Below are 13,550 nucleotides of genomic sequence, written 5' to 3'. Positions count from 1 at the left end.
GTCTACTACTCTGAGCGCACGGGCGCACATGGATTTCCCATTTATTCTGTTCGCGTTTCCAGTCAAAAGTGACAGGGAAATCTAAACTACTCCAGCTTGCATAGTGCGTATCATGCAAAATATCAAACAAATTGTGCGCCTGGTTGGTATCAACAGATATCTTATGCGATACCGTCTTAAAATGCGAGTTCAGGCTATTGCAAACGTGCAGAGCAGGGCTGCAGTGTGCTGAGTTTATTGAAAGAGTTCCTCTCTCTGACGCCCCCTTGCACTCCCCCTCCCTCCGATGATTTGAAGGGCTGCCTGGGTGGTCTCCCTCTCTCTCCACTTTGGTGAGCTGTTGCTTAGCAGCTAATAATAGGAGATGTTTGCAAAGTAATTTGCCTCTTCCTCGGCCAATGAGAACCAGAGCACTTTTCCATCAAACCACCCTTTTCAGGATTTGTAAAGAGGCTACCTTCTCCAAATGTTACTGCTACAGGATCAGAAGCAGACTAAGAAATCTGCTCGCGACTTTCCTCTGGTTTAAAACGTTGTTTTATAAGCTATCGGGACGGATGAAGACCGAAGGATTTATACGGATTCGGGCACATAATGTTGGGATGGAGTTGCAAGACTTTGACTCAAGGAAAGACTAGTGAATATTCTAACTTTTGTCCAGTGGATGCGCTTATTCTCTATATTGGATTACTATCGCGTCAGTTAAACGCAAAAAGTTTCTTAACTTTTTTCTGTGCTCCGTTTTCTCATTTGGACTATGGCCTCGGATCCCAGAGTCCCCGGGGCCGGTGTTTTTGGAGATTTACCCCCCAGTTATACGCATTCCCCGCCGGCTGTGAGCTCAGATCTTCTCCGAAGACCTAGTTATTGCCACGCCGCTGTCGCGTTAAAACAGATTTCTAAGGTGACACATCTTTTCATTTGGATCTTCTAGGTTACGATTTCAGTCATCGTCGCTTTGTTGTCTTATTTCCATGCTAGCAGTAAAAGTTGTACATCTCGTTTTCACCACGGCTATTTACCGCTATGCGGCATAGGACAAACAACTAGGATTTCAGCGTAACGTAAGCTTCATGTGCACAAGCCCATGTATAGTCCTACACATTATGTGCGTTATATGTTATAGAGCTATCCTTTTAAGTTACCGGGAGTAGCAGGTTTGAAGTCGATGAGTGCAGATAATTTCATGAATGAAAATACGTGTCTCCATTCATTTTAATTTTGGATAGCTGGTTATTATTTCACCACATTCTAGTTGTAGGCTGAACGACTGTTTGTTATACATTTGTCTACAAAGTTACCTTTTAGATATATCGCGTAACAAGTTATTGATGTTTGTATGAAAATGCGGTGGGTCTACCAGAGGAATTCAGTGATTAAGTTTTATCTGACAAAGCATCACTGAACCGCATGAACCGCTTGGATATGTGTCAAAACTCTGATGACTGAAACCAAAACATGTCCAGTTGCTGTAGCACTCATTTTCTTGGAGGAGTCTATTGGATAACTTTAAATGATGATTCATACAGTAGCTAGTGTCTTTTTTTGGATTGATTTGAACTTGTCAATGTAAACTAAGGGTTCACTGTCAGATCTATAACATTTAACATGGTCTATAACATATGCACTTTAGATTGGTTGTATTTGTTGTTATGCTGATTTCTGGTAAAATGGTGACTCTCACAGCCCTCTCATTGTGTATAACTAATTTTCATTTAATTGCCATCAGGCCATTCATCAGTAAGTAGGCTAACTATTTTTTGTAGGCTATGTGTTGTCAATGTGAACTATTTTGGTGGGTAGTAGCAGGTCTACAATATTTTTAAACTTACCGGAGTTTGTATTTATTTTACTGGTCCCAAAGTCCCAAAGAGGCTTCCAACAGCTAGTATGTGATGTGTTTGGGCTAAATTAGTTGGTGATGATGTGTGAATTGCCGTAAGGCTATGTAGTACGTAAACTTCAGGGATTTCTGAACAGGTTAGCCATACGTCACTGCTGGCCTTATGGGAAACTCCAGCCCAGTCTAATATTACGTGAAGGGCTCTCAATCTGCTGCTGTTAATCTGTTATGTCCTCTCTCAGAACAGTTTTCTATATTATAATGTCTTAAAACAAAAAAAATTGTTAGCCAGATAGAGCTTAACCCTGGTGAATTGGGGTCATGTTAGGGATGGCCCACATGCAGTTTGCAGGCCTGGCACATATATGGGATGTCATGTTGCTTGGGTGTAACAAAGCTGTTTATTGTCCTTCAAGATGAAACAACACCAGCCATATTTGGATGAATAAAACTCATGGGTAGACATGTTATGTTCCAGTGTTATTGTACCCAGTAGGTGTACACAATAGGTGAGCCTTCTTAAATGAACACATAAACTTAGCTCTGAGAACTGAGGTGTTCGCTGTAGGTTACATCTGGCATGCCAGTGCACCTCTGTCCACGCATGGCAGCACTGATTTCCAACGCCACTGTATTTATTAACAAAGTGTCTCTCTTCCCTCTCTCCTTGACGCATTTCAGGGGAAGGCTGTGGGTCAGAAAGCGCCACTGTGGATTCGGGCGAGATTCCAGGCCCTCCTCTTTACTCTGGGCTGTCACATCCAGCGACATTGTGGAAAGGTCCTTTTCATTGGACTGCTTGTGTTCGGTGCCTTTTCTGTGGGTTTGCGGGTCGCTGCCATCGAAACGGACATCGAGCAGCTATGGGTGGAAGGTGAGTTCAAGCTTTCAGCTTTTGGTTTGTTCTTGGGTTCAATGTTTGTTGTGTGTGTGTGTGTGCGTATGTGTGCGTATGTGTGTGTGTGTGTGTGTTTGTGTGTGTGCGTGTACACATTACCCAGAGCTGAATGCTGTGTGGTGAGTTAAGGCAGATGTGGAATGAGTTGGACTTTATTTGTCATTAGTTTTGTGACAGAATAGGAATCTTTGTCAGTGTTGCCTGTGATCAAAACAAGTTCAAAAAGTTTGTTGTGCCTTACTTATCCTCTTGGAAGTTCCTTAAGGTGTACCTCCTTGCTTTTGGGAAGACATAGATCTTCAATTTAGGCATTCCATATCTTCTGTCACGCATAGCTAGCATTATTTTTCCAGGCACAAGTAGGCCTTTCTCTTGTTCTTTTCTTCCTAATCAGCGAGTATTGTTAGCGATGGACTCTTTTTCCTAGTTATCTCAGTTATTTATTTATTTATTTATTTGTTAGATGTCCTTTTCTATGTGCCTTGCTTATCTGCACACATTCGGGCAGCTTTATTTGGTTTTCACACTGCCAAATTCCTCCTAAGCCCCCTCGGCTTTCGCCACTCTTCGGAGCCCCAGAGCAGATGGGCTGTGTGAATCGTTAGCCATCTTTGAGCCACTGACCCTCCCCCTCTCTGACTCCCTGTGTGGTCCTTAACTATTCTTGGATTCCATTCAACAATAAAGGCACCCCCTTTTCCTTCTCTCCCCTCTGAAAAAAATAATAATAAATGAATGCAGCTGAAGTTTACCCACCTGCTCCACACACACTGAAAAGAGTCACAGCAGTTGTAGTGTAAACAGGGCGTACATTTTTTTTACCCTTTTAATTCCGCAGCGTTGTGTTTTGGTTGATTCATTTTCATGTGAGATCGGGGTAGTGTGAGTTGCACTGGTTCTTGGTGGCATTTGGTCTTAGTGTTTTACTTTGTGTGTCACTGTGTTGAGTTTTTTTTTAATTTAGTTTATGGTATTTGCCCACAAGCCTCTATGGGTTTGGGTCTGGTTACTCCATATTGCATTCTATATGGATAACATTTTAGTATTGTTTGGTGACTTTCATCTATGTTCGCCATCTTGTCTGTGAAGTTTGTGTACTTTGGGCTACACTGACTGGGAGAAGGGTGTTGTCAGATGAACTTGTGTGTTAATGTAAAGCAGACATTTACTGTGGAGCTTTTCTAGGGAAATGCCAAATTGCTGAAAAGGGAATCCTGTGCCTTTAAGAGGCTGTGCCCATGTTTCTAAAGTTTCTGCCTGCGTTGTTTCCCCCAATAGCCCATTGACAAAGCAGCTCAGGGCTGAATGGAGAGTAAGTGGTTTGGTAACAAGGAGAGGTTAGTTCTCACACACAGACACACATACATACACACACACAAGCACCACACACACACACACACACAAAGTCACATACACAACCATATAAAGGGAGAGGGTTTTCAAAAAAAGGAAAGACTGATTCAGAATATATTTTAATCAGTTTAAGTTGGTCATTGGGTGTTCAGCTATAACAAAGATGGTCTGTGCTTGTGTGATTGTACAAACAATCTTCGTAAAAATGTGTTCTGCATATTAATTATTGTGCAAAACAGCTTAAATCTAACATGGCAACATTATATCTTCTATGGATTCCCAAAGATTGAACATTATACAAGTCTAGCTGTGCTCTATCAGTCTCTGGTAAGACAAGCCTTTGGTGCATTTCTTGGTGCATTTCTTGGGGTCAGTTTCGAGTATGGTAGTCTGGTGTGTCCCCAAGCATCCCTCTGTTACGTTGGTGTGGTGGCTCTTGTGTGTGTGAGTGCATCATGGTAGGCCCATCTGGAGTGGGCCCATTCCCCTTTAAGTGCCCTAAGAGTGGAGAGAGAAGTGCAGAAAGAAAGCACTGCGGCCTGACACTTCCCCAGCTGTTTGTTTGGGGAGCATATGCCCCCATCAGTTACCCCGGGGCTTTAACTGCCCCCACCCACCCCAGGCCTTCCCTTGCCCCATCCCCCAGCCCCACCCAGATGTCACCCCGGCCACCTAGTATGGACATCTGAAGTGTCGGACTAGACCACCATGGCGACTTTAATTGCTTCCTCCTTCTCTAAAGTGACGTGTGAAAACTGTTGCCCTGCTCAGGCTGTAGGGAGAGGAGGGCCAGACCTGACAGTGTTTGTCTGAAAGTGTAAACATTCACAGTCCCTTACTATGGACGTATCCCTAGTGTGTCTTCCATGTTCCTAATGGAAAGGGGCATGAAGTGAACATCAGTAACTGGAGAATATTATCTAAAGTGGTGAAAAGGGCACAATGATATGTCTGGTGAGCTTTTACTCTGGGTGAGGGAAGTGTATTATGGATCTGAAACACAATAGAATCAAGTAGTGTCTGCTCTGAGTCCATGTGATTTTTTATTTTTTTTTTGTTTCGATTAATTTATAGAAATATACCCATGTTGGAACCATGTTGGTTCAACACAACTGGCAAGAGTCAACTAAGGACAGGGTCTCTCTTCACTTCTCAGTTCACTATCAGGTACTGGTTAACTATTGGCAGAAACTATTGATGGAAACCTGAGATATTGTCACTATTGTCTGGGTGAAGGAAAGGGCACCATAAACCTTTTGTCTTGAATGACAAATACATTCCACACACACATCCCTCCACATTTTCCTCTTTCAAACTTGGTGCAGCAGAGTGGCATCTTCTTGTGTAAGACTTTGTATGAAAATAATCACAAGCAGATATTATTATGGGATGTTTTTTTTTCAAGACCTTTGGTCAGCTTCAGTTTAGTGGACATAGTATGACATGCCAGTGTTTACATGTCCAGTTCAAGAATCTGTGTAAACTAACTGCCTAAATGTGCAGTATAGATGACTTTAAGGCACTTGGTTATTTGATTATGTGTTTGAGTAATGTAGGCCTCCACAGTGGTCTGTTTAGAATGATGTGGCCATTATAGGAAAGGACCCACACAAACAAAGCTCACGGCACATTTTCACATTTTGAGTTTTAAACGTTTTAAACAGAAAGAAATGTTTATGTACTTGCATGTACTCAAAAGTTATTTTTTGTCCTCTGTCTTGACACGATTTTGGGGAGCTTGACAGACATGTACACACAGTCAAGCTGTGCAAACATTACAAAAAGTGAGTGGGGATATCTGGGTAGCAGACCTCTCTGAGGTTTAAAAAGCGGCTGTGCAGCTGAAGAGAAGTGGGGGGAAAGGAACATGTACGCATGGTGTGAATGGCCTTCTCCACATGCAGAACAGTAGGTACCTTCCAGAGAGTTTGCACAAACCTTAGCTTTTGAGGGGAAGACATGTGGACTTTTCTGTGTTTGGAGCAGTTATCTAAACAAAAAATGCTAGGTAAATGCAATGATTCATTAGAAAATACACAGTCGTCCAGTCCGGGGCCAGCTTCAAGAGAAAGCAAGCTCTATGGAGCATTATTTGAGGTGAATGGCAAGCCGCAGTACCCCAGCTACATAAATAAACTTTAACTGCCGAGACTCAGACCTCACCAGTAGAAAGAACAAACAAGGCCCGAGTCAACCTGGGTCAGTTGAAAATGTTTATTTCAACCCCCCCTCTCCCTTCGCCCCCCCCCACACCCCCCTAGTCATAGCCCAGCACAGGCCTCCAGCCCCCATTCCTCAAAAACAGCCTCATGTGCTGGATATTTAACTCACCAGGCCTCCCCTCTCACTGAGAAGGTTAAGCTTGTGAGCACACTACTTATAAGTAGGCCAAAACTCCCAACTTGAACACAGACATCTCTGGTGCTGCTTTGTGATTGTTGGAACACTTACTTAAGTAATTTTATTACTTTTTTACCTACTTTTGGTAATATGTTTTAAAATATATGAACATTTGCAATTACTACTTTGTTACAAAATCCATCTTCAGTATATTATTCACTTTCTGATTTGGTACAGTTTTTATTTCAGTTTCATTTGTAATACTGCTGGCCAGACATCTGCCCAGCTTCTATTCCCAGCTCTCATTTTCCTTCATTTTGACAGTTTTTATTTTCTGCCAAGACTGATCGCTCTCTTTGATCCATGCTAAATAAAGTGACACCAGTCACCTTTTCAGTGAAAGTTTCTTCAGTTTCCCCCCTCTCTACACCATTGCCTCCTTCATTAAACCAAGGCAGAAGGAAAAAAAAAAAACATTTTCTTGGGTACTTGGGATGTGTGGAGTGGTGGTGGGGAAGGGGAAGAAATGGTCCCGCGGCTCAATAAATTCATTTCTAGCCTGAATGCAACCAGCAATGTGGAAAAATTTTGCCTTTCAGCATGGGATGAATGTATGTTTCAACCACACATTAAGCTGCATTAGCAGCCAGTGGACTGCTTAATGTGAGCATTTTTCACAGCAGCCAACACTAGGGATGATTAGCATAATTAGTACAGGGGAGGCTATACATATGGAAATAGCAAGAGCTTAAATGCCAACACCAGTGGAAATTTATGTCAGCACTGACAGAAGTATCAGGTTTGAATAGGTCGTAACTGAGGCTTAGTATTTTTTACCCTCAGCAAAGATCCCCCTCCCCTCATTTTGTTTACACATATAAATTCTTCCCAATTTTCTTTTCTAAAGTACACCTAGTATACCCAGTGGAGTCCCTTCACCGTCATGGGTATGGGCAGACACCGCTATAATCTTTGTTTCTATAGTTAAGGTATGAAGCCAACCTCCACCGCCGCCTCCTGGCCGCCAACCCCTGCAGCCCGCGTCTGCATCGTCTCATTTACTGAGAAAGTCTTAGGCCATTTGCTTTTGTTGGGAGACTTTCTCTGTACTGTCCCCCCGCCTGTTTGTTGGGAAACATTTAAAAAGACATTCAGGAGAGGGAGAGACAAAGGGGGCTTGCACTGAGCCCCTCCGTCCTCTCTCTCTCTCCCTCTTTCTTTCTCTCTGTTAGGGGCGGTGAAGGTAGGGCAGCCTCTCCGTCTGTCTCCTCTAAAGAGTCTGGGCTGGACAGAGTGGACAGCCCAGTCATGGATGGGGTATTGAGAGTTGCAGTGGAGCTGAAGAGTTTTGTGAAAAGATGTGTCATGCGGCGGCCAAATCTATCCCCTCTTGTTTTCATAATGTCTTCTTGAAAATGTTTTACGGGCTCAGGGGAGACAAGATGAGGGAATGCCAAGTCCCAAAGAAAAAGTCCAGTAGCCTTTTGTGAGTTTGTTTTCTTGAAACAGAAAGAAGAGATGATGGGTGGATAGATACAGAAAGATTCATTGAATGTATGTATGTATGTATGTAGGCTATGTATGTATGTGGGCACATTATGTTCTTATGTCCATATGTGCGTCTTGTTGTTGTTGTGCGTGTGTGTCTTCAGAGTCTGTTCTTTTTGTGTGAGCACTGTATTTTGTGTGTGTGTCGAGCTTGGGTGGCAAAAACAGGTAAAATGTCTCTTTCAGCACTCTTCCTTGTGGGACTTCCTCCAAGTCAGCATGGGTCCTTTCAGAGGTCTGCTAATCCAGCTAATCTGGACCACAACACTTTGAAGGTGGCCCTGCCTAATGGTTAGAGCGCTGGGATTCAGAGCTAGCTTGTGAACGCTGGCTAAGGCTTTATTTGTGACTGTTTCAGGCGTACATTGTGTGGGCCTGGCTGAAGTCTTGGCTGCTTGAGTGTCTGGACCACCTTGGTCAGTGGAGACTCCTTTATTGGGGTAAAACCGATTTGATTCATTGGCCCTGGTGGGCTGTGGGAAAATACAGTTGCTGCGTTACAGATGATTGCCATTATCAGTGTGTGGTGGTCTACCCTGAATCGAGTTAGTCGGTTCCCTCAGGAACATCCCTTGAATAAGCCCATGTGTGTATTGTCTGTGTGTGTGTGTGTGTGTGTGTGTGTGTGTGTGTGTGTGTGCGTGTGTGTCCGTCCTTGGATTCAATTGCTTTGAGCAGCATAGTGATTTTTATTTATTAAATAGCTCCAGGTCCATAACCTTGACCTCATTGTTATTTATACATCATGCAATGATGTGTAGTGGAAACTTTAATGAGCATCAGGAAAAAAATAGACTTTCCAGGTGTGGCAGATGTTGAGTAGCACCAGCCCGATGTTCCACAGCATCGCGGTAATGATGGTCATTTACTTCCCGCTTGTTGACCCTTCCAGGGAGGGAGAGAGAGCCATGGCAAGTGGCAGCATTGAGTGGTGTGCAATCATGGCCGCAGTGGGGTAGATTGGAGTGGACACGAGTGAGATTGGAGCTGACAGGGTCCAGCAGTGGGCTGACACCAGGGGCGTGTGGGCCGGGCGGGGGTTGGAAGGTGGTGGTGGGGGGGGGGGGGGCTGCATCTCCGTGGTTAATTACATGTCACTTTCCATGCTGCCCACTGTGCGGGGGAAGCCCTCACACACCAGTCCAGCCTCCCAGGCTTCAGGACCCCAGAGTTAAGCTCCAGGGTGGGGAGCGCCCCCCCCCCCCCCCCCCAAACCCTCCTCCATTGTCTACCAGCTCCTGGGTAGCTCTGGCTAGCAGCCTTTCACAAGTTCAGCCCCATATCTGTGCAGAGAGAGCTATTAGCCATATGTTTAGCCAAGTTATTTCATAGCCATGTAGCAGAGGGGAGCTCTGCACCACGTTTAGTGTGCAGTCTTGACTGCATAGTCATTTCTCCCACCATATGATGGAGGACCCACCTCATGGAGAATTGACCTGGGCTGGTGATGTCAGCTCCAGAGCTGTGAAAGCTGAACAAAAGGAGGGTCCCTGCCCCTGCAAGGGGACCAGGATCTAATACCAACTTCAGAATGCAGCCTCTACTCAAACTCCATTTGACATATATAACACATATCTTATGTAGGATTATATCATGTCAACTATATCATGAAGTATAGTGTGAAACAATAATTCTTAATCCTCTTTAAATGTACTTTTTTCACATTAGTTCTTACTTCAGTAAACAAAGTTGTGACTCATTGTTTTTCAGTATGTAGCAATGTACTTAAGGGTGTTGTTACATTGTAACGAGGCTGTATATGTTTGGGAAAAGTGTAAATCATTTACTGAAAATGGCCCACCTCCTTCTGGCTTTAGGAACTGAGCTTGAAGCCTCAAGCCCAGAGTCTCAGCAAGTTACCGCAAGTCAAATTGGAGCGCAACTCAAACAAATGGGGCAGCCTGATTTGTAATTTTTTCTCTCTCTCTCTCTCTCTCTCTCTCTCGCGCTCTGGCTCTTGTGTGACACCGTGAAAGTATTTTTTTTGCGTGCCTGTCTCTTTAAGCGTGCAGCACGCAGCAGAGCGAGGCGAGGCGAGCAGAGCTCCCATCTGGAGGGTGGCTGCGAGGAGCGGTGACGGAGCGCCACAGCCCAGTCGGCCCGCGAGCTGGGTGGTCCAGATGGGAGGAACGAGACACAAATAGCTATAATTTACTTCAGGAGCCCCTGTAATTACCGGCCCAAGGATTCGAGCTCGATTCCTGCAGATGCCTGAATGCATTAAATATGAATGCGATGTTTGAAAAGTGAAACAAAAAGCATGTTTGCATTTGTGAATGGAGTTGTGTGTGTGTGTGTGTGCGTGAGTGTTTTGTCTCTGCTTCAATCTTGTGTGCAGATCTCTGATGGAATGTATTTACATACCCTTGGAGCTGGTTGCCATATGATGGTGAGCAATGCAGCGATAATGTGTCATAAAAGATCGTGGCTTACAAGCTTTTTCATGTAACTGTGCTTTAGGGAGAACTGCGTTTCCTCTTAATATCTGTGTCATTGTTTACTTTTCATGAAACACACGGAATGCTTTGCGTGTCTGATCTGGCGGAACAGTTTGTGGTTCTCCGAAGCCATGCCTCCTTTCTCCCGCTCAGTACAAGGAGAGGGGCTTGAAGTGATTTGGTGGTGTGGGCAAGAGAAATCGCTTGAGAGAGTTCTCCCCGTTACAGTCTTCACTTGTTTTCCCCTCGCTCGGTCCCTGTCTCCCTGGTTCACTCTCTAGTGCTCTCTCAAAATCTCTCCTACCCTCTTTCTCTCTCTCTCTCTTTTCCTCTTTCTCCCTCTCACTCTCTCAATTAAGCCAGGCAAGGGCTTTGGGGAGCTTTGGAGGAGTGAGACTGATAGAAAGAGAGAAAGGGAGAGAGAGAGAGAGAGAGAGAGAGAAGAGAGAGAGGTGAGGTGGGCCCAGCTAGCCACTGCGGGGTTGTCATCATGCATTGGGAGCCGGCGGAGGGCTAGACCGAGCTGCTCTGATCCGTGCCGGTGTGTTTCATGTGCCCTTGGCATGCCTGCAGATACCCTGCACACTCTTTTCACCACAGCCTCTGTTAATTAGGGGGCTGGACTCCAGAGTTTCCTCTGCGCTCTTTGATGCTTTTCTTCCGAGGGCTCTGCATACCACATGAACAGCGTTTCTCTGCCTCAACCCCCCCTCCCAGCTCCACCACCACCAGCACCAGCAGCAGCAGCAGCTTTTGTTCTTCCCTCTCTTTCTCTCTCTCCCTCCGTCTCCCTCGTTTGCTCTTTCCCTGACGGCTTAGTTCTGGGATGGTGGAGGCCTGCTTTTTTAAAGCTGCGGACACTAACCAGTCCGTCCGCCTGCCTGGCTGGGATTTTCCTATGCACATGGAGGACTGTGTGTGTGTGTGTGTGTGGGGGGGGTGCTGCTGGGGCTGGTTTTTTGAATGAATGGGTTGGGGTTAGGGCCGCTCACATGACTGGGATCCAGACGCTGTGATCTGCTCTGGGCAGGTTGGGAGGGCCTCTGACTGGGAGCCCACCCCAGGGGATCGTGTCATCGCCGCGCCATAGCCCACCAGGGCCAGCAAGCTGGACGGAGGGAGGGAGAGAGAGTTTCCCAGACACACATCTGTTTTCCAGGAGGCATCAATAAGTAGCTTTTGACTCATTCTGCTTGGCCAGACACAAATGTCTGACAGTGCCCACGAAACCAGCAAGCAAGGGGGCATAAATGTTTGTGAACAGAGGTTTGTGTGTGTGTGTGTGTGTTCTTACCACCCCAGAGTGTTCTCGTGCTGGTTTATTTTTCCTTTGGTCCTGTGTATTGGCTCAAGCTGAGTGTGTTATACTCACTGGTTTTGTCAAAGGCTGGTTTGATCAACACCGCTTGCTAGTATGTTTTTGTTAAGTTAATTCATAATAAATATGGGTAGATTTGTGTGATTTCATTGAGGTACTATTACGTCTCCATCTGGCATGAAACCTGTTTGACCTGGAGTCTTTTCTATTTTCATTTGTACAAAGGTTTCCAAGTCATCTTAAAATGTAACGGATGAATGACACACAGTGAAATAACCTGATACAGGTTCCATCTGTCTGTTTCTAACACACTTTCCCTCCTCTTGTCCTTCTGTCTTTGCAGCTGGAAGCCGTGTGAGCCGTGAACTGCGCTACACGAAGGAGAAGCAGGGAGAAGAGTCCGTGTTCACCTCACAGATGCTCATACAAACACCCTAAACAGGAAGGAACTAATATTCTAACCCAGGAGTCCCTGCTACTGCACCTAGAGGCTGCGCTCTCCGCTAGCAAAGTCCCAGGTTGTCCCTGTATGGAAAGTAAGTCTCTCCTCTCCTCTTCTCTCTTCTCCTCTTCTCTCCTCTCCTCTCCTCTCCTCTCCTCTCCTCTCCTCTCTTTCTCCTCTCCTCTCCTCTCCTCTCTCTCGAATCGTGGGAAATGGTTGACTGTCCACGCTTGCAATCACCTCAAACCCAGCAGAGATTTGCTATAAATTGGTGACTGTAAACATTTGATATCTCCTCAGGTCATGGGATCTAAACAAAATCTGCTTCAAGTCCGGAGTTCCGAAGCATAGGGGGGGGGGAAGGGGGAATGTCATGATTGAAAGGGTAAGCCTATTGTTTTATATTTCCATCTCCCATGAGAATTCATAGGGCAGGCCTTAATGCGGGGTGCTTAGTCCCCAGGACCCTTGCCTTGGATACATTTTGATGTTCTCCATTTGGGACGTGCTCTAGTTTGAGCAATGGCCAATTGTGTCTTTCTTCTCCCCAGATGATTGACAAGCTCTTCCCGTGTATGATTATAACCCCTCTGGATTGTTTCTGGGAAGGCTCTAAACTGCAGGGAGGCTCAGCCTACTTACCGTAAGTTAACCAGCCAATCACATGAAGGCATTTTTTTAGTCCTCCTTTTTATCCTTTTCGTCACCACAAGCTAGCTAGCTAGCATTGCGATGACCAGGAAAGTCACTGCAGGGTATCTGACAGCTGTTGTCGAACAAATGTGGTTGTTGGGTTTTTTGTTTTTCATGCATGATATGTGGGACATGAGCCAGGCTCCTTAAGCTCACTTGACCCTCTGATTCTTGCACACTCCTGTAACAAGGGGGTCGTCATGTCAGCCCAACTACAGTGTTGGCAGCAATAAACTCCCCACATTAAGCCTGGAGCAAAGGCTCCATTTAGTCCGCTGATAAGCAGAGCCTGGTTCAGTCGTCGCCTTGCGCTTGTCCTGTCATCGGAGCGTTGAGGGGGCTTTACCAGACTCTGCCGAGCCCCTCTAACACCCCCGCGGTGAGGCCCCTCCCTCCTGGGGTGCCTGCCAGAGGGAGCCCTAATGGAGAAGAGAGAGAGAGAGAGAGAGAGGAGAAAGAGAGAGAGAGGGAGGGGAGGAGATGGCTGCTACTGGGTGGGTGGGTTGGTTGAAGGGGGTGTGCGAGAGTGTGGGGTGGTGGTGGGGGGGGGGGGGGGGGGGGGGGGGGTTTGGGGGGGTAGGGGAGTCTTTGGGTCAGACAATGGTAAGCATTCTTTCAGTTTACGAGTGAGTGTCCATCGGTGAGGGGGCCCGGAGGGTGCCCCAGCTTTGTCAGCA

General features: G+C 45.8%; 1 protein-coding gene across 1 annotated transcript in view; it reads left to right on the top strand.

Annotated features, from left to right (window-relative positions):
* Positions 1-303: 303 nt before the first annotated feature.
* The window catches only part of ptch2 (patched 2), a 33,166-nt gene continuing 19,919 nt past the window's right edge, over positions 304-13,550 (top strand). Inside the window, 7 exon segments of the mRNA XM_042106230.1 lie at positions 304-904; positions 2,525-2,717; positions 12,082-12,170; positions 12,172-12,252; positions 12,255-12,274; positions 12,481-12,565; positions 12,732-12,823. Coding sequence (XP_041962164.1) covers positions 758-904; positions 2,525-2,717; positions 12,082-12,170; positions 12,172-12,252; positions 12,255-12,274; positions 12,481-12,565; positions 12,732-12,823 — 707 coding nt within the window. The 5' untranslated portion in view covers positions 304-757.

The sequence above is a fragment of the Alosa sapidissima genome, chromosome 1 (assembly GCF_018492685.1).
Source record: "Alosa sapidissima isolate fAloSap1 chromosome 1, fAloSap1.pri, whole genome shotgun sequence".
In the NCBI taxonomy this organism is placed as follows: Eukaryota; Metazoa; Chordata; class Actinopteri; order Clupeiformes; family Clupeidae; genus Alosa; species Alosa sapidissima.
The sequence above is the reverse complement of the archived record's forward strand: the minus strand, read 5'-3'. Positions and strand labels throughout refer to the sequence as shown.